Source organism: Bombus impatiens, unplaced genomic scaffold (assembly GCF_000188095.3).
Source record: "Bombus impatiens unplaced genomic scaffold, BIMP_2.2 scf_2488, whole genome shotgun sequence".
Taxonomy (NCBI): Eukaryota; Metazoa; Arthropoda; class Insecta; order Hymenoptera; family Apidae; genus Bombus; species Bombus impatiens.
The window spans coordinates 39,062-66,371 of NT_178907.1; the positions used below are offsets into that span (position 1 = coordinate 39,062).

General features: G+C 35.5%; 1 protein-coding gene across 2 annotated transcripts in view; it reads left to right on the plus strand.

Moving 5' to 3' along the window:
• The first annotated feature begins 2,823 nt into the window (after positions 1-2,823).
• Positions 2,824-27,310, plus strand: part of LOC100749309 (protein eva-1 homolog C-like) — a 127,496-nt gene continuing 103,009 nt past the window's right edge. Inside the window, exons 1-2 of one of the 2 annotated variants that reach the window (XM_012393321.3) lie at positions 2,824-3,119; positions 19,566-19,942. In XM_012393321.3, coding sequence (XP_012248744.2) covers positions 19,840-19,942 — 103 coding nt within the window. In that variant the 5' untranslated portion in view covers positions 2,824-3,119; positions 19,566-19,839. The remainder of the gene's footprint in view (positions 3,120-19,565; positions 19,943-27,310) is intronic. The other variant, XM_033324430.1, reaches the window with a different exon arrangement.

Sequence of the window (27,310 nt, forward strand, 5' to 3'; positions counted from 1 at the left end):
ACCACAATATATTTTCATAAGTTCCAGGAACTTTCTTATAATATCCGACTTTTCTAATAATTTCAATAAATTGAATTAAGAATTAATATTTTCATGTAATATTATAGCAATGAGAAATTATCAGCTAAAAGTGGGGAAAATAATATTGGGGTTTTCAATAGCGGTTTACAGAGGCACGAAGTGGAATTATTTAGACGAATCAATATATTTACACAATAATGAAATCTAGGGATATCTCACGAACCGAAGCTAGAAGGAAGGAGGGCTGAAACGAACATTTAACGTAGCATTCGGCTCTCGAGGTCTGGCAATTTTTATTTCGCACGATTTTCCGGCAACGTACCAGCGACCGGTTTTATTCGAATTTGCCGTGATCAATCTCCAGGCACGCGCGAATTTTCGATTTCGCGTTCGAAAATTGCAGCCATTCATTTCGCGATACGCGTCGACGCTAATAAACGAAAACGTTGAAAAAAGTCCGGGACGAACAATAGCTGGGAAATGAGGGGATGCGGCCGACGGGCGCGGCCTGTTCGGAGTACAGCCGAATATTCGATTCGTTTGTACGGTTGCTTTCGTTACCGGCGACAGTTTGTAAATAAATTACTGCATTCGAATTGCACTGTACACTGTCAATTCTGTAAATCTGACAGTATTAGATAATTTGAGAAATCTTTCAGAGAATTAGAGAACTTCTTCATAATTTTTCATTGTGAAATTTTGTAATATTCGTTAATATTCTTCTTTTTCAGTATCAGCTTTTCTTGTAATTGACTTATGCATCTTCAGAAATTTTGTAGGTTTCCAGCGAAATTTCGTGTTTGAAGATTTGGATGATTGAGAAGTGACATTTTTAAAGTTCTACCATCTTTTTTTCCTTCCAGTAATTTGAGGAAGGTTGCAATCGTAAAATTAAAGCGGATTGTATTTATCCGAGGAAAATTAGAATCACTGAGAAAGAATTCGTTGAACCGTGGTTGTTAGTACGTACACATAAATTGGAGGATTTATTACACGTGCGAGAGAAGTGTCAGTTTTACAACGACTTCGTAAAATTCGAAGTCAATCGGCAGGTAGTAAAAGAGACCTGTGATCTAGATACGCGACATAGAATTTTTCACTTCGTACTTGGATAGTTTTATCGATGGGATTTAAAGAATTGTTTGATTACTCTTTACAAATTGTTTGCACGGGACGAACTTTAACCCTGAATTCCTAAAAAGATTTATACTTCCTTTACTCGTAGACTAACAAATAAAAAGATACTACAACTAGAGTTGGCGAAATTGACTTTTAATAGGCTCAAATATAAACCTTCCTGATAACTTCTTCGACCGTAAGAGAATGAAAAGAAAATTATCACGAATGAACGCATCACGTCCTTTCTCGTTCCCAGCGATCTTCGTCTATCGTGAAACAGAAGTTCGTTCGTCAGAAAGTGATTTCCAGAAAGCGGAACGAATTTTCTTAGGATCAGGACTCGTTTCGTAGCTGATCTCACGAGGATTCTTACGTTGGAACTTTCGCCTCGAATGTGACGAGGCAACGAAACCTCCAATTTTACTATTCGTTCTCCTTTTTGAATTCGTTACCCACATTCCCTGAAAGACTTGCCATCCACGAGATTCACGAAGATTCCAAACCTATAAATATACCTTCTCGTTACGGCCATTTTTGTAACTGACTCTGAATAAACAATACAATTAAGTGGTTCATTTTTCGAACACTTGTTTTTACCTCGTTTTCATTACGGTCATGTCTATTTATTGTTTAAAAACAATATTGTCAAATTTCAAAGAATTTCGTCATAAACTCTTATAATAATTTAATTGGTATTTAAATGTAACTGGAAGACTTAAAATAATTTATTCGTTTTTTTAATTGGAAAAAATTTATTAATAATATATTGTATTTTCTGTTTCAGGTAAGAGACTCTGATTATTATTCACGGATGCAATATTCATATAAAGTGCGTTATCGGAGCAAGCCTTAACACTGTATGTAAAAAATTTATTGATCATGTTATATTTTTTAGTCAATTGATATTTTCTGTGACATGATGCTTGAAAGCTTCAATAAAAATTTAAAATCGAATCGAGAAAGGAAAGAGGGTAATGAGTAAGCTATATTGAAATAAATAATATGAAAATAATTTGTCATTAAAATATCCAATGTTGCGAAATTTATTAATCACCTAGATCGAGATAAAAAACTTGTGTTTTCAAATAGAATTTTCAACAGTTCCAACCTAATATATTTATTTTAATACTAATTATACAGTGGTTAAGAATAAAGAATAAGTGCATTCTTGATATGAGAAACAATATTTTGTTAATAAAGCGTCTAAATTTCCTGGACTCGTTGAGAAATTCCAATAACAATTCCAATAACATAAACAGTCAAAATAAACCGCTAAACGCACAATGAGATTAATGAAGCAGTTTTAACTAATCATAAAAAACAACTTTGTTTGATGCGCTGTAAATCCAGTCATCTTAACAATCACCAAAATTCATTATTGGCGCACACGTGCCCCAATTAACATGATTGCAATCGCTAATTGCTGAAACTTTTCTAATCCATCCGATGTCTCAACCAAATCCTCTAACCAGCAGAAGGAAACCATCAATCACGTCCCTATCGTTGTTGTCTAAAAATTTTCGAAGCAGTAGTATAGGAGTTTCGCGTGCACGAATGATCCATGAATCGACAATAGCGTGCACATATTATTAGCGCCGCTTGGCCGTACCAAATATAAAGTCGGAGCATGGCGGTGAAACGGAATTCCGGCCTTCGTAGTCATTCGCGAAAACACCATCAGTGCCTTCTCGGCATTTCACGCGGCACGATCGTCGCACCTAAGAGCTTCTCCCCTCTTTACTTCGCGGGAGAACTCTAGAGAACTCGCGTCGAAATTGGCGGGAAAATTCCATCCATTCGCGAAAATGTGAGCAATTCTGTATAATCGATTCCTAGGAAAAGCGTCGATTGTTGGAAATTGTGAAACGTTAATTGTTATTGCGTAATTCGTGAATATTGAAAGTGTAGTTATGGATGAAGTGTGATATTTTGATTGAAATTTAGGGTTATTGGGGACACTGAAGAATTACGGAAAAATTGTAAGTTGACTAATGTACTTTTGGAAACTTAGATCCTATATCTTTTTTTAATTTCGTTCCTGTGAATACTCTATTCCATAATTTTGCAATTTCGTAATATTTTTTATTAAGAATTAAGGATATCCTTTGAGAAAAGAGTCAGTTATAGACGATGTGTTTGTAATCGGATAAAATCGTCATATTTCAGGAATCAGGAATCAAAATCACTTGTATCGCTTGCTGAATTTTTCTCGAGCTTTCTTAGCTGTCCAGTTCCTGAACTCCTTAAATAAAATATCTAGAATTCTCATAGATTACAGATAAGCATTGTATATAAATTCTTATGATCATATTTTGTCACTGCTTATTCACGATTATTTAATCAATCAATAGTTAGAAGTTTTCAAAGAGATAGAGGTTATCACTAGAAATTTGTACTGTTACTAGTCTTTGTAATTTATTAGAACGTTAAATTGTACTAAACCCAAGAATTCCAGCAGTCCTCAAATGTAGAATAAAATCGTTGCACAGTATTTTCTAAATAGCTGACCTATTAAGTTAGTTACAAATTCAAAGTAATAAAGAAAAAAACAAAAATTCGTCCGAGATTGTCCATTTAAAATTTTTTATATGTGTCACGTTTTCCCAATTTATTTTTCCCATAAAACGAAGAAGAAGAGGTAGAAAGCCAAAAAAGGAGGATGCGATGCGTGTCATCCGCCCTGTTCTTTCTCCATCGTCTAAATCCACTCCCGATCGAATATTCGAAAAAACGTTCACTGTATAACTTCAGCCCCCGAAGTCACACGCTTGCACTCGCCAACGTTAATAACGCGACACCAGCAGCACCGATCCATACATATCGATGTATGAGATCGATAAATATTTATGTCGTGGCACACGAAATATTGATATCGTCCACGATTTAATGCATTCCACGCGAAGGAACCTCTCCAATCAACGAGTTTCCTCAGTTTTTTTCCAAAACGGTCCGCTTGACGATTTGCCTTTTTATTACTTTTTTCAATCGTTTGTCCGCTCGTCCATCGAAACTCGTTTGGAAATTTCTGCGATTCATCAACGCGGCTCATTTCCATTGCGTCGATCGCAATTTACTTCTCTTCTCCAACGATCGACGATAATTTCACAAGGTGCAAGTTGCGATTTAATCGCGTCCTTCGATCTGATTGAACAACAGTCCGATAAGAGGCGACAGGAGACCACCTATAGAAACGAAGACCGAGTTCGGTCAGCCTCTTAATGACCGTTTGTATCGTTTAATGAACGCCGGTGTCCAAGCTAAGGTGTAGTCCCTTGAGAGAAGATACATGTGTAGAGACGTTTTGGAAGCTGCCTTTCGACGTAGGCAATGCATATTTCGAATGACTGCAAAGCCATAGGGAGAGAGCTGAAAGGATCCAGTCGATGGAAGCTGATCTAAGACCCCCCCCTCTCTCTCTCTCATCTCTTGAGAGACTTCTCTTAGGAAGGTTATCAAGAAGAGACGAAGTTTCCTATATTACGTAACGAAGGGACATATGTAGAGGCATTTTCAAAACTGCATTTTAACGTATCTACGGATAATGCATGCTTCGAATGGTTGCAATGACACAGGGAGGGGATCGAAGAGTTTCAGTAACTGACCCGAAATAGGAGAAGATTATCAAAATGAGACGAAGCTTCCTATATAGTCAGGGACAAGAATAGTAAAGATCGAAGGAAGAAAGTATTAAGGACTGAAGACAGAGAGAAATGACTCTAGCGGAGGAGTAGAGCAACCTCGATGTAACTCAAATGGAAGCGAAGAATCGAGTGTTTTTTCAGTTTCATTCCGTTTCATTGAAAATCGGTGCTGGTACGAGGATAGATGGAAAAGAATTGAGAACGTAGGACTCGACGAACGAAGGAAAATAAGAGAGACTGGCAAGCGAGAAAGTAACAAAGGAGCTACTCTGAAAAACAAAGAAACTGTCAATGAATCTCGAAGAAAGAGGAGTATGGTTGGAATTTTGGAAGGAATGAGAGACCATCAGGGACGAAACGAACCGAGCGAAATAGTTTGCTTTGATAGAGACGTAGACAGAGGTAAATGCTTGCTAGCCAGGGCGAGCGGAGCACGGCTGGAAACAGTTGTCACTTCGTGATTAGGAGTTCAATAGCCCAGAAGTGCTATTACCACGAGACACGCTTCTGTGTCTACATGGGTATGGATACATGTACACGGATGTGTGTGTGTGTGTGTGTGTGTGTGTGTGTGTGTGTGTGTGTGTGTGTGTGTGTGTGTGTGTGTGTGTGTGTGTGTGTGTGTGTGTGTGTGTGTGTGTGTGTGTGTGTGTGTGTGTGTGTGTGTGTGTGTGTGTGTGTGTGTGTGTGTGTGTGTGTGTGTGTGTGTGTGTGTGTGTGTGTGTGTGTGTGTGTGTGTGTGTGTGTGTGTGTGTGTGTGTGTGTGTGTGTGTGTGTGTGTGTGTGTGTGTGTGTGTGTGTGTGTGTGTGTGTGTGTGTGTGTGTGTGTGTGTGTGTGTGTGTGTGTGTGTGTGTGTGTGTGTGTGTGTGTGTGTGTGTGTGTGTGTGTGTGTGTGTGTGTGTGTGTGTGTGTGTGTGTGTGTGTGTGTGTGTGTGTGTGTGTGTGTGTGTGTGTGTGTGTGTGTGTGTGTGTGTGTGTGTGTGTGTGTGTGTGTGTGTGTGTGTGTGTGTGTGTGTGTGTGTGTGTGTGTGTGTGTGTGTGTGTGTGTGTGTGTGTGTGTGTGTGTGTGTGTGTGTGTGTGTGTGTGTGTGTTTGTGTGTGTGTGTGTAGACAGAGGTAGATGAACAGAATGGTAGAGAGAGAAGGAACGTTTAGAGAACTTCAATGCAATTCTCAGGCGGGGTCTCAATATTCGTGAAGTCAGCCGCTTACGCATACTTGTGCAGTGTGCATGTTTGCTGAAAGCAAGTGGACCAATAGCCAGGGAAAGATGACTGTCGTGTTGAGGAACACGGATTCCACCGAGTAACTAGTCGCATCTTGGCCTCGCTATTATACTCGAAAGGCCGAATCCGTTTGGCCAAGTGTCCTTTGCCGCCGTCTATTGGCTGAACTACTGGCACAGAACTTTGGAACCGGCCAAGGATAAGACCGATAATTGGCTGGAGATGGATTCCGATTTTGCAGCTCCCCGATCGTGACCTGTTTGTTAACGAACTCGCTGTTCGAGTCTCTCTGGGGTGCAGTGAAAGCTGAATTTTTCAGGGCAAGGATTTCCAAGAGGCTCCGAATACTTTCCGATTGTGGATCCAGTAAAATGAAGCGTGAAACCTGAAGAATCTGATTTTTACAGTGAAAGGAATTACGAAGTAGGGAAAGTTAAGAGAATTGCTTTTAGTAAATTTGGGCGATGCGAGAAATTGTATTTGGAGAAGTTTGATTTCTTTTAACTTATATGTGTGTAGAATATGACTTTTATTTAAAAGTATATATCGTTTGCAATATCGTTATAATTAGATAGATTGTGATTTTATATGCATTTACAGAAAATTTGAAGGAGAAAAATTGTACAAAATGCACATAATATGAAATAGTATAGCATGCTTTCTATAATAGTAGTAACACAATTTTCGATCGAGATTCTACTTTTATAATTATGTTCTCAAACCTATGAATGTGCATAGAAATCCGCAGTATAGTAATGAATTTCAGATTTATTCATGGTTGTTAAGAATATCAAAGAGGTCATTAATTTCGTTACAAGAATTTACGAAAAAGTGGCTATGGAACGAACTCTGATGTTCCACTGGAAGCTAATACATAAATCATTCTGCTTATTGGACTTTAACTACAGTGAGCCACATCGCGACTCTTTCATCGAAATTTCATAACCGATATTCCCTCGTGACTTATTTGCGGTGATGAATCCAACAACGCGGTACTCTAGAATTCTCGATTCTACGATAAAGCCCGAATCCACAATAAGAAACCAGAATGACTTCTTTCCTCTCATCCAGTTTCGTTTGTCTCTTTTCTACCGTGCTGACACGCGCCACATATAGCTTATCCAAGAAAGTATCTAATTGAAATTGAATTCTGTTTTTATGGAAATATGAAAAAACGGTGTGTCTCTCTATGAGAACTAATATCGAAACCGCAAAGGCGGATATTGCTTCGAGATGCCTAAGTTCCCTAGAAGATGCCGCGCATCGCATCGGCGGGACGTAAGTGCCGTAATTCACTTGGAGTAAGATGGTTTATAACTTTTTAATTTATGAAACAAATTGTATAGTCACAATTGTAATTATTATATACCTTCAATGAACGTCAAATATAGGGAACATGGAAATATCATGCACAAAAATTATTGATACTGTCCTTAAAATAGGAGTTAAAATTTGTATAGGTCAGTTGACTGCTACTACATTTTTCATGAAATAGTCTTCTACGTATCGTGAAAACGTATTGCAGCAGAGAATAAAGCTATAGCTTAATTGATTTTCCTCCATTTTTGTCGCTAAATGTAGACTAAATATTTTTTACACAATCCTTTAATTTGTCACTTACGTCGTTGTATCTTCAAGAATCGTTGAATCGTTTGCATGAAATTGTGAACAGAATGGTAGAGAGAGAAGGAACGTTTAGAGAACTTCAATGCAATTCTCAGGCGGGGTCTCAATATTCGTGAAGTCAGCCGCTTACGCATACTTGTGCAGTGTGCATGTTTGCTGAAAGCAAGTGGACCAATAGCCAGGGAAAGATGACTGTCGTGTTGAGGAACACGGATTCCACCGAGTAACTAGTCGCATCTTGGCCTCGCTATTATACTCGAAAGGCCGAATCCGTTTGGCCAAGTGTCCTTTGCCGCCGTCTATTGGCTGAACTACTGGCACAGAACTTTGGAACCGGCCAAGGATAAGACCGATAATTGGCTGGAGATGGATTCCGATTTTGCAGCTCCCCGATCGTGACCTGTTTGTTAACGAACTCGCTGTTCGAGTCTCTCTGGGGTGCAGTGAAAGCTGAATTTTTCAGGGCAAGGATTTCCAAGAGGCTCCGAATACTTTCCGATTGTGGATCCAGTAAAATGAAGCGTGAAACCTGAAGAATCTGATTTTTACAGTGAAAGGAATTACGAAGTAGGGAAAGTTAAGAGAATTGCTTTTAGTAAATTTGGGCGATGCGAGAAATTGTATTTGGAGAAGTTTGATTTCTTTTAACTTATATGTGTGTAGAATATGACTTTTATTTAAAAGTATATATCGTTTGCAATATCGTTATAATTAGATAGATTGTGATTTTATATGCATTTACAGAAAATTTGAAGGAGAAAAATTGTACAAAATGCACATAATATGAAATAGTATAGCATGCTTTCTATAATAGTAGTAACACAATTTTCGATCGAGATTCTACTTTTATAATTATGTTCTCAAACCTATGAATGTGCATAGAAATCCGCAGTATAGTAATGAATTTCAGATTTATTCATGGTTGTTAAGAATATCAAAGAGGTCATTAATTTCGTTACAAGAATTTACGAAAAAGTGGCTATGGAACGAACTCTGATGTTCCACTGGAAGCTAATACATAAATCATTCTGCTTATTGGACTTTAACTACAGTGAGCCACATCGCGACTCTTTCATCGAAATTTCATAACCGATATTCCCTCGTGACTTATTTGCGGTGATGAATCCAACAACGCGGTACTCTAGAATTCTCGATTCTACGATAAAGCCCGAATCCACAATAAGAAACCAGAATGACTTCTTTCCTCTCATCCAGTTTCGTTTGTCTCTTTTCTACCGTGCTGACACGCGCCACATATAGCTTATCCAAGAAAGTATCTAATTGAAATTGAATTCTGTTTTTATGGAAATATGAAAAAACGGTGTGTCTCTCTATGAGAACTAATATCGAAACCGCAAAGGCGGATATTGCTTCGAGATGCCTAAGTTCCCTAGAAGATGCCGCGCATCGCATCGGCGGGACGTAAGTGCCGTAATTCACTTGGAGTAAGATGGTTTATAACTTTTTAATTTATGAAACAAATTGTATAGTCACAATTGTAATTATTATATACCTTCAATGAACGTCAAATATAGGGAACATGGAAATATCATGCACAAAAATTATTGATACTGTCCTTAAAATAGGAGTTAAAATTTGTATAGGTCAGTTGACTGCTACTACATTTTTCATGAAATAGTCTTCTACGTATCGTGAAAACGTATTGCAGCAGAGAATAAAGCTATAGCTTAATTGATTTTCCTCCATTTTTGTCGCTAAATGTAGACTAAATATTTTTTACACAATCCTTTAATTTGTCACTTACGTCGTTGTATCTTCAAGAATCGTTGAATCGTTTGCATGAAATTGTCAGCGATAGTTTTCGTTCAGAACAGTAGGTCGTAATAAATTGCTGGGAACACAGAGGATGGGAAGTAATTTTTTATAATGGAACATTAGAAGTGGAACGAACAGTATCGGTGCACGAGTTGAAAGTTGAGCAGTATCTTGTTAAAGTTTTGGTGTTACATTTGGTGAAAGACAGTTGCAGCGAGGATCATTCGAAACTGCCTTATTTTGCTTGAACTACTTGTTGTAAATGTTCGTACAGAGATTAGTCGGGGAAATGGGGCGAACTTTCGCTGTTATTTCTTCGGTTGCATGAGCAAATCTATTCGAAAGTGGATTGATGCGCCATAAAAATCAAAGTTATAGTTTCCATTCGGTTCGATGAGTATTGGAGTGTTTATTTGAAAACGCATGTCAAATGTAATGTTTCTAATTCTAATCATTATCAACCAACTACAGATTAGACTTTTTTAAAAAGACTAACAGATTTTTTCTGATCTTTTAGCAGACTTGTAGACGACTTTGAACTCTGTAATATTTCTGTCATAGATTAAGAAAAATATATGTCAATTTTATTATTTCTTACTGTTCCTTATTTTATATAATACTTTATTTTCTAACACAAATATATTATAAGTACTATAACTAGTAGTAATATAACTTCATCGCTTAAATAATCAATTTTTTAAATTTTGTTGATGCCAGGAGTAGGTAAAGACGTGAAATCCGTTAATATGAAGAAGATTCTACAGTATTAAGAATCAAGTTCCAAAGTCGGAAGATTTAAAAGAATCCAATCCAAATTAAATTTGAAGTTTAATCGTTGTAACGAAACTGTTTAAATCGAACTTCTTTATGCCGCATTTCTTCTTCTGAAAAATAACTTAAAAAAGCTTATTCAAACTCTCCGAATGATTTACTAAACGCGAGGGATTCAAAGTTCTGTGCACAATATTTTAAAATCAAGTGAAAGATCCTCTCTGGTACGGGATCTTGTTCGGGAACGTTTTAAAATAGAATTTATTGCTGGTGCTTGATCGAGTAACAAGAAAGGCGTGTCCAATTCTCAATTCGATCCCAATTTGACGATTACCGACTTCATTAAATTGTCTAATTTCACGAACGGCGAACCAGCTGGAAAAAGAAATTGAAACAGCTGTGGTAAGTCCCTTAACACCTCGAGCTCAATTGCGAGGGAGTCAATTGGCGAACGATTCGAATTGGCGGGGAAATCGAATATCCAGGTTATCGTGATTGATTACGGATCACCGCTTCTTCTTCGATCTTCTTTCTACTTTAGCTTCGTCTATTTTCTGTCTTTTCTACGTTATATTCGTTGCCTCTCCCTTGGTATTTCATGTCTCTACGTTCTCGCCATTTGTTCTCGTTATTCTCACGAAAGGATTCGCAAAACAGATGTAATTTGAAATCTGACCAACTTCGAAGTTCTATAATACATTATACATGTTTTAGTAGATGTTAATATTAATTCTTTGATTATAATATTGAAGTTCATGGTCCAAACAAGAAACAGAAATCAATACTAAAAGCTACAGGATCCTCATTGCAGATTATTTTCTCTCGAACATTCTCGAAACATTTCTCACTCATGCTCTACTGAAAAAGAATAATGCTCTAATAAAAGAAATCTTTCTAAATCCAAACTAAAGAAAATAGAGATAACTGCGATCATCAATCAACTCCAGAAATATTGGACACCAATAACCTTATAACAGCACAACATCACCAATCAACGATCGGAAGGGTACGAGCTTTTTCATGACGCAATAACTTCAACAATAATGAACCGACGATCCATCAACTCTGTTCTTCATAGTTCGATCCTTGTCTTATGCACAAGGGGAGGAAACGTTTCTTCCCAAAGAGGATTACGCGGAGACGAAGCATAAGGCAAGGGGTTGCTTGCAAAACAAGAGCGTGCAAGCCGCCCAATACACTCGAACTGATTTGCTCTTACGCCTGAAAGCGTGTTTAGTCGCTGTAGGGATTTTTAATCGAGAAAAGAAAGACTTTGATGACGATGTCTGGCGTTCAAATTGACATAATCCGGACTCGTAGCGTAAAGGGGATACTCTAGGTCTTTGTACTCCTTTTTTTCACAAGTACAGCCCTCGAGTACTGGAGATTTTTTAATTCCTAGGACTGTTACGCGACACGTCTCCGTCATTGATTTTCCCTTGACTTTTGACGAGTGTCGCAGACGAGTAGGAATTAACTTCTGAAATTTAATCCACTCTCAAGGCTTTTGGCCGGGATTACCTTCGTTTTGGACGCATCTGTTGCTCGAGAGTACCTTTAACATCCCTATTCTAACGGAATAGGGTTCACAGCATTTTATAGTTTCGTCGACTATCTGTATTTTTGGCTGCATTTTTTACTGCGTGACGTGCCTGATGAGATGATGAGACTGATGATGTGACGTAGAAAGCATAGATTATTTTGGATGGTAACTTTACTATTTTTAAAGACGATTTATGCAAAAAGCATGACGTTATTTGTCAATTCTCTTTCACAGAGTCTAGACTTTATTCTTTATTAAAATCAATGTCTCGACTTTAAAACCTCTCTATTAAAATTTTCAAGGAGAACTCGGGCTCTGTGCTATTTATTTTTCATGAGTAAAGTAGTGTGTGAAAGTAATATGAGATCTTTGAAGATCTAAAACAGGTACCAGAAAGTACACACTGAGCTATGGATCATTGCGATATTTACATCCACCTCTCAATCTTCTTCAAATTTAAGCTACCAAATATCTGTATCGCGTAGGACGACAATTATAGCATTTTGTTTGTCTAATATATTTTATTTAAAAACATACTATTTTATTTAAAAACTGCTATCAAATTCGATAGTAATGTATTTATTGTATTACTTTTAGAATAATTCATAGACTTGCAAATCTTTACTATCACGTATAACACAAATCAAGCTGAGTTCATGAGGGATTATCCTTTAATTCTAATTTCTAAGATCCAGAACAAACAGCAGAATCACAGACCGGTGTTTGAAATCGATTTTGAATTGATCGCGGCCAATGCGCCAAAATCGAGGCATTCTGAAGAATGTCCCAAGAGTGCTTTTCCATTCTTTTCTCTAGTGGCTGAAGGATGAATATCACGGCTTTCTAGCCTCCTGTACCCCTTGCAAGTTGACGCCCGAGTCACGAAGCCATCTGTTACAGTTCGTCGAAGTTTCACCCGCGGAAGATCGTATTTATTCGCACGGGAGGAAAGAAGAAGAAAGGAATCTCGTATTTTTCACGAACGGATGAAGAGTTTCGAGAAGTTTGAAGTGCACGACCGATTTGTCGATCCTCCCTTACGAATTCTTCCATGACCCAAAGAACGTTTTGATCGTAATTTTTGACGATTATGATCTATGACTTGATTCGGGGTAATTGAAAGCAGTGGTCGAGGGAGAAAAGCCTGATGATTATTTTATGTTTAATGAAGGAATTAGGCGAGATTACGTTAGAAGTTATCTGGAGTTTAGGTGATATTTCATGGATAAATGGAGTGCGGGATAGTATTTAGCCTATATTGCCTGTGTTGGTTGGTTTATGTAGGCACTAGATAGTTCACGAAATATGTAGAACGATAAAGACTGTGTTTCGTAAACTGAAATTCCTGGGAATTAATTAACGCTTTTGCTAATAGGATGTGGTTAAAGTATCCGATACTGTTCATAATTACTGAGAATTTGTACTCGAAAATTTGCAATAGATAGAGTAGGTAATCAATACTGGATTTATTATTAATATACATTTTAGATAACTTTGACAGCGTTAAGGTATTTAATAAATTCACTATTTATTATTAAATAACTTCACTTACGATGTTAGTTAGTATTCTATCTCTTTTTAATGAGAATTAAACTAAGTCTATTAATTTTATCAATAGAAGACGAATAATCATTTTTGAACAGTACATATTTTGATTATTAAATATTCTTGTTCGTGGAACACGAAGCCAAACTTTTTATCATGTTATTCCCATGAAAATAAATTTAGCTTCGATAGACTGTCATAAAAAACTTACTACAAGTAATTTCATACGTAGCACAAATTGATTTATCTAAATCGTTTCGTTGGTGTTGCGGGAAAGTTGCAGCCGGGACTAAAAGTTGAAATTAAACCTTTCCTGTCTGTGATTAAAGGAATTCTTCCGCGTAAAACCGATTAATTTTATTCACGTGTGAACTCGCCGCTTTAAATCACACGATCCAATGCACCTGATGCAATTTCCTCCGCGTTAGATTACCTAAAATTTATGAGAAGACCGAACAAATAAATTACCATTAAATACTATTGACATAATTCTAATAACTATGCGTTTAACAAGCAAAGCGTTCATATTAATATCGTTATTTGTTTAAAACCTTCAATTTATATTTAGTCTGACCATCTATCGTTAATAACAATATTTTATATATAATAATATTTTATATATGATTTTATGTCATGAATATAGATACGAATATTATATTATAATTGTTTATTAAGAAAGTTCGATAATATCGAAGACTTGGGACTTTGTGTGCGAAAACTCAAAGATCGACATGACACGGTAATGCGAGTGGGGTCTCTGCTAATGCTGTCACGTCACGTCACGTCACGCCTTCCAGGTGGCCCGAACCGAGTGACCTGTCGATGACAGCTTTTCTATCGCTGACGCGCGACGCGATGCCTATAAGATCGAAATTAACCCCTGTAACGCGTCAATTCACCCCTTTGCCCAGAATTCATTCCGCTCGATTAACTTTGAACCTGCGATCCAAGAGGATTTGAAAGTAGGGCACGTCGATCTTCGCCTGTCTCTCGAAACAGTTAAGTTTCATTCGCTTTGGATATGTGGGAAAAATCTTATTATGTCGTTTCGACTCTAATTTCTTGCACTTGTCACATTATTACTAATTTCTCTTTGTTTGTGACAAAATATTTTGCCTAGGAATGGAGATAGGTAAGAGGTTCTTAAAATTTGTTTACTCAAGGATCCATTAGCAATGATTAAACTTTTGTCTTTTGTGATAATTCTATTGTCTTTTTAAAATGAAGGATTTTTCGTAATTTAATTTACGAAAGATTAACACGATTATCTGGGACTATTCAGAATTTTAAATATGAAGGAAGTTTATTTCTGAAACATTACTAATATATAAACATTATATACAATATATAAACATTGCTAATAATAACAAACATATTACGAATGAAAAATGTGAATATTGTGCTGAGAGAGCGCACTTATGACATAAATTAGTATTTGTATATAGAAGAAAATACGGCACTATTTTTTGCTGTTTCACGCGCAAATTTTTTATCTGCATGAGTAATAATAAAAATGAAAAATGTGCACCGACGAAAATTTTCACATCGTTGCAGGATAAAATGAAAAATAACATTAACTTTTAAATATCAATTCTTATTTCAGTTACTAACTAAAAGTTATCGTTATATTTCTTACTCTAACATAATTTGTTTAATTTTATAGAAATTCGATATGCTAACATATTTCAACTATTTTAGAGTAGAATTTAATAGATACACTTCATAAATAGATATATTGTACAATAGATATATACTCAATAGATTATAGATAATGTAATATATTAATAGATATTTCTAAAAATAAAAGAGAAGCTACACATAAGTAAAGAAATATACACATACTTAATGCTACATACAACCGAAAAAAATTTGCCCTTCTTATCGCTAAACATAGGACAAACAGTCTCTACACGGTCCACAAGTCAACATCGTTTAACTTGCCACTTGCTTCGTTGATGTTTCATCCTAGTACAGCGGTATTCGCCAAATATTCGGAAAGAAAACGTTCTATCGGATCGAAGATCAGGGAAGAAAGCAAGAGGGTTGTTTCCCTTGTCGGTGATTGAGACGGTGTCCTGGTGAACAGCGTCAATATTTATACAATTTATATCAAGGAAGAATGCTACGTGGAAGATCTTTATTATTTCAGGCATATGAAAAGCTGGCAGACCAGTTCACTAACCGTAACGTCTTTTTTTTTTTACCTGGATTATTGTCTAGTGAATGGAGACTACGAGTCTATAAATCGAAAGAAACGTCAATGCACCTTGTGTGGTAAATTTCCATGAATAGAATGCCGATCGAAAGTGTCGGTGTCACTCGTTGGGATTGTCATAAGATTCTTCTTCATGCAAAAATTTAAACATTTGAGTTTTTAAAAATGTATAAATTGTATTATTCACCTATCTCTTCTCTTCCCAAGAGTTCTCTTATCTCAAGAAGATGATACAAATAATAGTAAATTCTGAGGCAAATTTGAGAACCAGTATTTATAACAACATCAAAATTCATTATCGTTCACGCACTTTTCATTTTACAAAGTTGATCAGAGTGGCTTCTGAACGACTCATACATGACATGAAATCGATAATCGTCAGTTGCAATAGCGTAAGATAAAGCTTTCAAAATCCCCTAATAACATTTTACATTAACAAATGTGAAATAAATGAACATAAATACGACCAAAACGTCATTCCCTTGAAACCACAACAGAATGTGTGCATTAAAAAGGTATCAAGCAAAAGTCGCACGTTCGAAAAATCAATGTATCACCATTCGTAATTTAAATTAAATATAATACGAGAATCCTGGTTACGTCCGGTGTACATTTATCGGCAATATATGTGATGGAGAATAATGCGAGTCGGGTCACTGTTTAATATGTTTAATGCACTCCGCCTGCTGGAATCCTGGTAACTTTTAATCTCATTAGGGAGAGCGCGTCTCCGCGAATACGTCATAGCAATGCCTCGAGGGACGAGTTCTCCAAGCAGTGAATTACTCGCTCTCTAAAAGCACGGGGTAGGGCTCACTTTCCCGCTCCAATGAAGAACAAGAAAGCCTCGTTCTCTATTTTGCCCTTTTTTCCTGGTCCACCATAGTTCGTGCGGCCGATTTTATAACGTTGAATCGCGGTCGAAATTAATGTCACGACGTTCTACCTGCAACCAGAATTTCTCCTACTTTTATGTCTTTTTTAAAGCGCTTTGTTGTCCCTTCTATTCCTTTTTCTAAATGTGAAATTGTACTTTATCTGAAAGAAAAATAACGAAGAGAGAGGTTTAGTGCGAGTTACAGCTTCCTTCATAGAATCAGTTAATAAGAGCTCATTTCAGTTTAATGACACTTCGTTGTCTATCTATATTGTTGTATATTATTGTTGTATATTTCTAGCGTGGCAAGGAAACCGTACTTCGTTTTACGGGACTGATGCTGGAACTTCAGATGGTTTCTTTTTAAGTTCATCATATTTGTGATGAAGTTTGTGCATAATGATTATACGCGAAATTTAATAATACGCGCGGTAATATAGCAGATTTTTTCATTTTGTGTATGAATACAAATTTGAGAAAATTATTGGTTAAAAATATTGCGTATCAAATACATCATTTTAAGTAATAATGTTCATTTCGACACAATGTCCACTGCTTTGTCTGTCTTTCTAAATCACTTTGTCTAAATGAGCAGAAAGTAGAATGCAACAAGTGTGTCAACTGCACTACTTAAATAAAAGAACCGCAATGTGTGCGTCGATAGAAGCAAATGTGTTTTATCATATAAAAATAAAAGAATACAAATTATAAAAAGATACTGCAAAAATAATTTAACCTAAATCCTTATTGACCGCTTATGATCAAATTGTGGGTTAGGAATATTTTTCATTTCTTTTTTTAAACATTACGATATTGATAATGTTAAAAAGTAACAAACTTGTATGGTAACGCTTCATTTATTAGTTCGAATTATTTGCGAAAATTCCAGGAATAAAAGGGAACGTCTCGTAGAAGATTTTAGTGGAAACCACTAGAGCAGTTTCCTTCTATCGACGTTTCTATTATTTCGCTCGAAATCCCGGATATTCGTGGCGCTCGAGCAATGAAAATGGACGTGTGAAATTTTTGCGGAACGTAATCAACGACACAAACTGTACCTCGACGTGAAACCAACATCGGCTGTACCGGCATCATTTTCAACTGTATCGACATCGTACACTAATGTCTTCTCAATCGCACCAAGGAAAACGCGCAATATAATTATTGTCAATAATAATTTAACTTTGATTTTCTTCTCTCCTTATTTGGATTTTATAAACATTAATTACTATACTTTGTAGTTTGAAAAGGTATCCCGGAGTTAAAATAGCAGCAAATGGCTTCACAATATTGATTCAATTAAAATTATTAATTAAATATTGAATAATTCATTTAAAAGTTTGAAATCCGATATTGAAAGTCGAAAATTGGAATTTAGGGATTGGAAACTTGAGTAATTGAAAATTGAAGATTTGATATACATTTGAAAGAAAACTTTACTTGGTTTTCACTTAATTTCTCTATTAAGAATTTCGTTATAAATAGAAATTACGATACTCCTCCCTATCTCTTTCCTGTAATTATAGAAAGATTACTAAAGCTTACATATTATCTACAATCCCTACGTACGCTAAAACACCGAGAAAGATCAATAATGTGCAAATTGAGGATTCCAGTAGAGCATCACTGAACGCATGACGAAAATTTACACAGAATCAAATTACGGATTCGAACAACGCATAGTCATCTCGTCTCGTAATCCTATTACCAAAGTTAGCCCATTAAATCTTTCGTTACTCCAAATATTCGGAAGAGCCGAAAAACAAGAACGCATTAAACGTGATTATCATGGGTGCCGGATGCAGGCGTACGAAACTAAAAGATTTTAACGCGTTCGCGTTATTCTTCGTTACTCTCAAATGGTTTTCTTCCGTTTACATTGTAATCATGGACTGAAAAACGCACGAAGTAAGGACAATGTGCATTTACGAGGTGTGGAAAATTTGATAAAATAGCTACGCATTATCAAGCAGCGTATTCCCATATCCATTTGTAACTCACTTTTTCGTTAATCTTTAGCATTAGCTTAATGTCGAATGATTCGTTAATTAATGAAAATAAATGTTTAGTGCAAATTAGAGAAAAATGTATTAATATACTTCTCCTGTATTTCCACGGTGAATTATTCTATATTATCGTACGGTATATGTTTAGCAGGTCCATTTATCTCCATGGCATATATTTTTATAAAAATCAGAAAATACAGGAGGAAATATTCTCGTGTACAAATAAACATTTCAATATGTCTCGTGCATACGTGGTAAATCAACGTTGAAACAACACGGAATTATATATTTCGCAGTATTGGGATTGCAAAAAAAAAAAAAACGTTTCGAAGTTAGTCGAATATTTTTCATGTATTTAGAAGCTTTGGGATCTAAACCTTTCACGATGTATTTCATTTCATATATTATTTTTTCATGGTTTCCGATTCTACCTGCAGTATTTGTTGTGTATGCACTCGGGCAGGGATACAGGTTAAATCTAAATTTCTTCGACGTGGAATAAAAATCTATTCTGAGAGACAAACCTGCATATTGCTGTTCATGGAAATCTTGTGAATTTTGATCCGTGAAAATCCTCTGCTGTGCTTAGTAATACGATTCATTTCATAGAAATTGTCTAAAACCATTGAAAATCGAATTTATTTATTTTGGAACAACTTACGTATATGTATATATTGATTGATGAGTACTCAATACTTCGAGTTCATAACAATTCATAGAATTTTCAAAACTGTCATTGATTCTATTGGTAATGATAACAAACTTTACAAAATTCCTGATAAAAAGATCTATATTTTTTACAAATAATGCACAATTTTCTATAGTTTTAAATTTAATTCAACCTATAGTTTACATTTAGCTTTAAATTCAATTTAAAGTTATAGCAACCGGTACTGTAGACATTTTCGAAGATCGAAAAGTAGTGCACAATTATAAAGAAAGTGAAAAACTGCATTACTAATTGATTACATTACTTATAAAATGACATAATGCTTATTATATTACTATATTATATAATATTCGGTATTCGATATTTAGATATCGAAACAAAAATATTAATAATTAAATACAATATTCTAATATCAATATGTACTTAGAAGGTGATAATTCATAAATTTTCGAAGATTCCACTCATAATTTAGATTTTTCTATTATCTTAAACCACGTCTCGTGACAAAAGTCATTCTTTCTTTTGCAGTGTGCGTTGTTCTGTGAATGGACTCTGGTTCAATCTTGCGACTCAGAACGGTGCTGCAGAATTCCCGAGGAAGAGAAGAGGGACGACGCGACGATTTGACGGGTGCAGAAAAATAAAAGAAAAGAAAAGAAAACGAATGGAGAAAATATTAACCCGGCCAAGACGAAAGTCAGTGTCTTCTTGGCTGATTTGACATTTTCGTGTGCGCGCGCGCGTGTGTGCCTGCGAGGTCCGTGTTTTCATCGCTTCAAAACGGAAGCTCGGAAGAAGAGAAATGGGAATATTGGGAAAATTGCTTTCGTCGGTGTCCCTGGTGTCCATCTGGTGTCTGCTGATCGTCGAACCAGGCAAGGTTCAGAGGGAACAGGATCATCTGGGTAAATCACCTTCTTATTGTATTTGTGCCTTTGGTTTCCGGGCTGACGTCACACGATTTCACTTTCGGTCCGCGGTAACTGTTAGTTGCTTTTTAACACCAGATGAAATTTTTTGGAAAATTGATAATAAAGTTTCTGCGTGATTAATTTTAAATGATGAAACGCGAAATTACTAATATTAAATGAATATTCGTGATTCGGAAAATGGAGAAATTTATATGAATTCTTTGAAACATTTTCTTTGGTAAATTATCAGCTTTGTTTCAACTCAGAACCGAAATTTTTGTGGCGTGTATTAATAACGGAGAGTTATATGACTTGCAACGGGAAGTTCATTATTTGATAAAATATACGCGGAGGAAGGAATAATTTATTATGTAAAATTTCTAGTTTTTTTTACGTTATTAATCTGTAAACCATTCTAACATCTAAATAATTTTTCTATAGAATGTGACAATTTTGTTCAGCAGCTTTTTCATTGATAATTCTATTCAGAAAATTATTTTTCCTCTTTGAGAAGTTTATTTTCATTGGTGCATTGTATTATTCGCGCTATTGATTTATTAATCTAATCTAACATTTTTGCAATGTACAAAGTAAGTGTAAATGTATCCATATCCAAATGTAAATGTAAATCCTGATTTATCGTTTCTGTATGTTTGGCAGATTTATTACTCTTCTGCTCGGCAGTTCGTCCTTGAGGCAGATTTATCATTTCGAACAGAATGTATCAACCTTTTTTCCGACAAGCCCAACTAGAATCGCATCTTCCTATTTTTTATATTATAATATTTATGGTAGTTGATTGTAAACATTTCATCATCACGAATATTAATATCGCGAACATGTCTACTGCAACAAACGCGTTTCATTAATGAACAACAGTAAAACGCGACTTTGCCGCGCGAATTAATGAAACAGTTGAACTGAATGCTCTTTATTGCATACACCGGAAATTTGGCGAAAAATGAAAAACGAACGAGATATCGAACAAAGGTTGCATTTGCCATTTAAACGCGAGAATTTCGTCTCTCGTTGCGATTCATAGACGCGCTAACACGACTGGATAGCTGCTGCGCTGATTGAATCGTCACGTTGCACAATTATATCGCCGAACAATTTATACGCGCGTATGTTCGCGTTGATATATTTTTCTTTCTACTTTCGTCGATCGCTCGACGATTATAATTACACTGCAAATTTCTATGCAAATCTATATTTCTATGGACAGAATTGAAGAAATCGGAAGTAAATAGAAATCTATTCATGTGCATCATATTATGAGTGTTAATTAATATTGCAAAATAGTATACCTTTAACTGATGTATATTTGGTGGTATATATTTTTGTGTATTGTAGATATCTCGTATTTTTCTGCATCTTGAAATTTGTCATAGATTCATAAACATTGATAGTCTAATTATGTCCGTATGATTCGTTTTCTGGATTTTAAAGAAATGTGGAAACTTTTAATTTCGAAGAAATTTACAAATGTTGAATTTTTAATTAAAAAGAAATGCACTTAGTTAACTAATCGTGCTATCAAGCCCGTGAAAAGATTGTTATGGAATCTCATTTCTCAGCTACTCCTTTCGCTTGCTTCTTGATCTATCCTTACCTCGTAGCATTTAATATCACGAGGCCATGGGTACAGCTGTCCACTGGAGCTTTGTTAGTGTTTCGTTGCGAAGATATTCCTCGCCTTTCGGCATTTCATTCTGCATTCTTTATTTCTGCCAGTTGCTATTTTTAAACAACCTTCCCTCGAATCGTTTATCTTGCATTCGTTCCTCGTGGAGCTGCTTTTTACGATCGCACCTGTGTCCTTTAAGGAAATTCGATTGTTGTCCCTAATTCGACGAGAAAAAGAAAAATCGAGGAGACTTTATAAATTAAAGAAATAGAAAAATTAACTTTAACATATAATGTAAAAAATATATTCTAGATTGAATTCTATTTTATATGAAACTTTTGATAAAAAAAAAAGATTACTTATATTATGCTTTCAACAGTATTTCAGTAATGTTGAGCATTAAAGAATTTACAAACGTGAATTGAAATCGTTTATGATTTTCCCATGTTATATGACAAATTCTACGTTGTATATCGCACTCTAAAACAAACCATTTCATTTTGCTAGAGAACGTGTGTAAGCGGGGACGTGTTAAAAGTTTACGTGCAGAAGCACGGATGTTTCTACAAGAAATATTCTTGCAAAGTGCTGCAATAAAGAATGATTTATCACCAGGCACGCGAGAAGTGGCTGCTTTTTATTCGTTTTTACAACGTCAGTTATTTCGAGAATTATAATACGGAAACGTTAACGTAAATATCGCCACATTTGTTCGCCTAGTTTAACTTCAACAATACTCGAAAAACGAAAAATGTGATTTTCCTTCGTTTCACATAAATAGGTTAACGTGACTGTTTATTATTACCTCGTTTATTCACCAAGTATTTTCTTTAATTAACGCTTCACCATGTAGTAACAGGAATAGAAGAATATTGGCCTGAATATAGTTGCTCTCAATCTGGAAATAAATCGATATTTCCTATGTATATAATGGTAGTGCAAAGAATTTATAAATTTAGAATTACTTCGAAAGTATTAAAATAGAAGTTGATCATATCGATACTCACTTTATATATTATACGAGTTTAATGGCCTGATAGGTACGTTGAACTTACGAATCGTATGAAATTAGAAACTGACTTTCTTATTTTCGATTAATATAATTACACAGATGAAATCTTATCTTCCGAAGTTGTATTTTAACAAATATACTACAGTTCTAATGCAAGATAACCAAAGTATATCCCTCAAAAGCAACAACTTCCGTCAAATCGTCTCAAGCGAAAATTCCACAGCGATCACCAGTGAAAACAAAGAAATATATTCGGTGGCCCCATTGAAATCCAGCCTTGAAGCAGTTCGGGCAAAAAGCACAAATTTCATTAAACGGCCCACATAAATCCACGATTACCCTCGTCCAATAAGTCCGCAACAGAGAATAGGAACACACATATCTTTCCCGGATCTCTGCATCGATTTCGACCAGCATTCGATACGATGGGAATCCAGGGGAGCGAACCCGCCATGAAGCATGGCTCAACATCTACAAAAAAAGGTAGAAACGTGCTTGGTTCGCGTCGAGGCCCTCTCGAAAAATGATTAACAATCGGACAGGGAACAGTCGATTCCAGGTTTACAGACGACCCTCTATTTCCACTCGGTGATCATCTCAAAAATCGCAGATCGTCGATTGCTTTGATCGGGCTCGATATCGCGGTGAGCCACGTTGATACGTTTGCTCATGCCATGCAAAACCTGTGATTGGTCTCGATGGAGTATTTTAAAAGTCAGGGATTTCTGTCATACAGACTGTGATTCATATCGTTCGTGTTTTATTTACAAGTTGCATGGGTCTTTATTTTATGAGAATCGTTGTTGTGGTTCAGAGGTTGGTAGAGCTTCAGAATGAACAGTTTAGAAAAGGAAGATGGTCTTCGATGGTCGATCGATGGTCGAACGAATGAATGAATAATTTGATTATTTTCATTTATATTACTGATCGACAAGTGCATTGTTATATGCCTCAGAAAAATTTCATAATTTTGAAAAAGAAAATATAATATACTAACATTTACATTTTTTTCAAAAATTTGATACTTTTTAAGAAAAATGAACACGATGAAGTCAAAGATTATTCATGATTTGTGGTGTTCATTGTAATGCAGACCTCATTGGCCGAATTGTAATAAATTATTCTTTTCTGATAGTCAATGATAAGTTATGTGATCATATACATAGTGTGTGCCGAAGATAACAAATGTAATACATCAGAATTGATACACAATATGACACATAGCAAATTCTACGAATTTCCAAATACTGATATAAATATAGCTTGAAAGTACTAATCAATAACAAAAGAAAGAAGAATTTCAAATTCTTTTAGAATTCTTGAAGAATTTTAAAGGAATTTTTATGTTGATAAAGATATTCAAATTCAAATAATTTTATTTAAAGGCAGAAGTGATGATCTCAAGAAAATCTTTTGTGTTATTTAAGCCGTTCAAGTTAAATGAAACACCTTATATATGTATAGAATCTTTTTGAAGTGTCAATTTTACAATATTCGACATACAATAACATTTTCATTCCAATACTGTATTCACAATTATTGTTGAGTAAATTGTTTTCCCGTTAAAGGGGCAAGTGGGAATCAGACATTCAGTAGACAAAATCCACAGCTAGCCTCTTATACAACCGATGAAAGCAGCAGAATCGATCGCGTATCTCAATAAAGAGGTTGCCTGAGTTTCTGCGTTCTATCCATAGCCCGATGAAAAGTGAAGCGGGAGCGGATAGATGCTTTTTGTCCTCGCTACCCTACTTGGTGCTCTTTACGCGTGTAACCATTCCGGGGTTGGTAGTTTCAGACTTCATTTCCGGAAACTGAAGCCACCAGGAACTACTTACCCGTAGGATCTAATAACTTTTATCGGTTTTCATGGCGAGCAACGGACGGTTAGGAACGAAGAGAATAGGCGCAGGAGATGGATGCGGGATAATAGAGACAGATGGACACGCGGAGGGATGAGATTAGATCGGGGGAGGAGCAGAAGATGCCGTGAAATAGGGTTGAAGGCAGTGGGAGAAAATGTAGATATTTTAAGGTGAAATTTTAAGGGATGATGGAAGACCAATGGTTGATTGCTACATCATAATGGAGGGAAATGGTAAATTATTGGCAAATTATTAATGATAAGTTATTGATCATTTGAGTGGAATGGGAGAATAGAGAAAGTAATGGATAAAATAAGTGGAGTTTATCTTATTTATTCAATATTTATTTATTGAAGATTCATTAAAATTTTTTATAGGAATAATAGGAAATAAAATTATTTACTGAATATGAATTGGCACTTTTTTACGAGAATAAAATAAAGCTAAAGCTGGTGGACATAAAAAGAATACTAATGTTTTAAAGAAATATTTTTCCTCTATCTATTATAGTGAAAACAAACTGTCGGAAGTACATTAAAACGTGTATATTACAGAATAGCACTTCTAAAAAATTAATTCTATGATTCATCCAAAGCTACTTAACAAAACTTCCGTAATTCTAAAACATTACTAAGTGATTATAACATTCCAACTAATCCAATTTTATTTCAATCTTTACGACTTCATACACAACTTAAAATGTCGTCCTAATAATATATGAGTCAAACAGTCTAATACCGCGACAAAGTGCAACGAAGCAAAATTCTTCGAAGAAATAAATCGCCAATACCGGAAAACAAAAATGAAATCAGAAGCTACAACTAGGAATCATACCGGGCTGAAACAAGATTCATAACGAAGAATGACATTGAATGAAAAACTATTTCCAGCCATCGCGGAGACCGGTATCGCGGAAAAGAGTGAAAGAAAAGAGAAATGGAAGAAGTGGAAGAACGATGAAAAGCGGGAATTGGGAAAGAGGAAAGAAAACATAGAAGTAACACGAACGGAATATATATATATATATATATATATATATATATATATATACATATATACATATATACATACATATATATATATATATATATATATGTATATACACGTGTATATATACGTGTATATATATATATGTATACACGTATATATACATATATACATACATACATACATACATACATACATACATACATACATACAGATAACAGAATTCACCACTATAAATACATATTCGACTATCTGTAGGATGCATCTATTGACCGTGGTAGGGTGTATCGATAATCGAAGGCGAAAGCCGGACGATGACAAATGCCTTTATCATATATGGAGGTGAACTGTGGCCACCTGCTGACATTGCCACCGTAAATAATTCGCGGCTGCCGCTTCGAATCGCGCCTTGTCATGCAGATGTCGTTTCTATTGCATTTCGACTACGTCAAGGAAATTTCTCTACGCGATGGAACGGTTCGGTGAGCTGGAATCGTGCTACGATAGGATTAGTTGATAGATCCAGTGGTCACAGGTCGTTCTTCGTAATCGAACGCTGTCAGTTAGTTTACGAATGATTTAACGAATATTACATAGTTGCAAGGATATGGAATGTTTAAAAGTTAAGGGATGATGAATGGTTTGATGGTGCAACACTAGATCACAGAAGTATTTGAACATTTAATATTGAAAACTTATATGCTCATATTATGTGTGTTATATAAAACTGCTTGACATTAGCACTGTAATCAGACACGACTGCCATGGTTACATTGGATAAGTTTGAAACCAATCTGGGAATGTAAATGAAATTACATTTCAATATAAATAAAATTACAACACAACAAAACATTTATTGTAAACATTATATTTAGAAGAAAATTAGTATATTACATTATTCTCTAACCATGCTACAGCGGAAACATTTTTACATTGATTTCACCGGAATTTCATAGAAAAATGGAATTTCACGTGGCTACAAGTAAATCTCTATTCCGAGCTAGTTGTGTCGTGCAAATTCCATTTCTGTCGCATTTTGCCTAAGAAACGGAAAATCGACGAAGAAAATCGTATCGCAAAATGGAATTTCGTCTCTATAGAACTTTAGTATGCAATCTTGTGTATCGAAGAACTATGGGTATATATCGCAATTTCCAAGCTCGAATGGCTTCGAATTTATGGCGAAATGACTACGACTACGCTTTATCCTTTACTCTTATTTTACTTCTTGCCCTGTATTCATTTTGTTGTTAGTTGTTTGCCGAAATACCAACTGAATCAATTGCGTAAAATTTATTACTCCAGGATACAGTTACGTCATTTTTCTTAATTTTAAACAAGGTATTTAATACGATTTAAGAAACTATAGAATACATACGATTTCAATCTTATTGATGCTGCAACGACACTTTAACGCTATATTATCAAATACAAAATGACCAAATGTTTTCGCGCTATTATATTTATTATAACATTTATATATAATACTAATCAATTAAATCCAAATATATTAAATTTGGCATCTTCTAGTAGTATTTTTATATAATTACAAAATTTGATGCTATAAAAGTGAAATGCCTGATAAAAAAACGCTTCATTGACAAATAAAGATATGTGCAAATATTTTTTGTAGCCACTGTACATACAATGAAATCTAATTTTTGTATACCTAACGCCGGAAACGCTTAAAATAAGCATTCCACGAGATTGAATGGACAAGTAGACGGCAGACGACCTCGAGAATCGATAATCCCCGAAGACTTGGCTGGAAAGAAAAAGAAAACGCGGTCGAGGACGGAAGGGAGAAACGGGGACGGTTTCATCGCTAAACGTAATCTTCCGTAATTAATCGACGAGTGGCGGTTGAACCG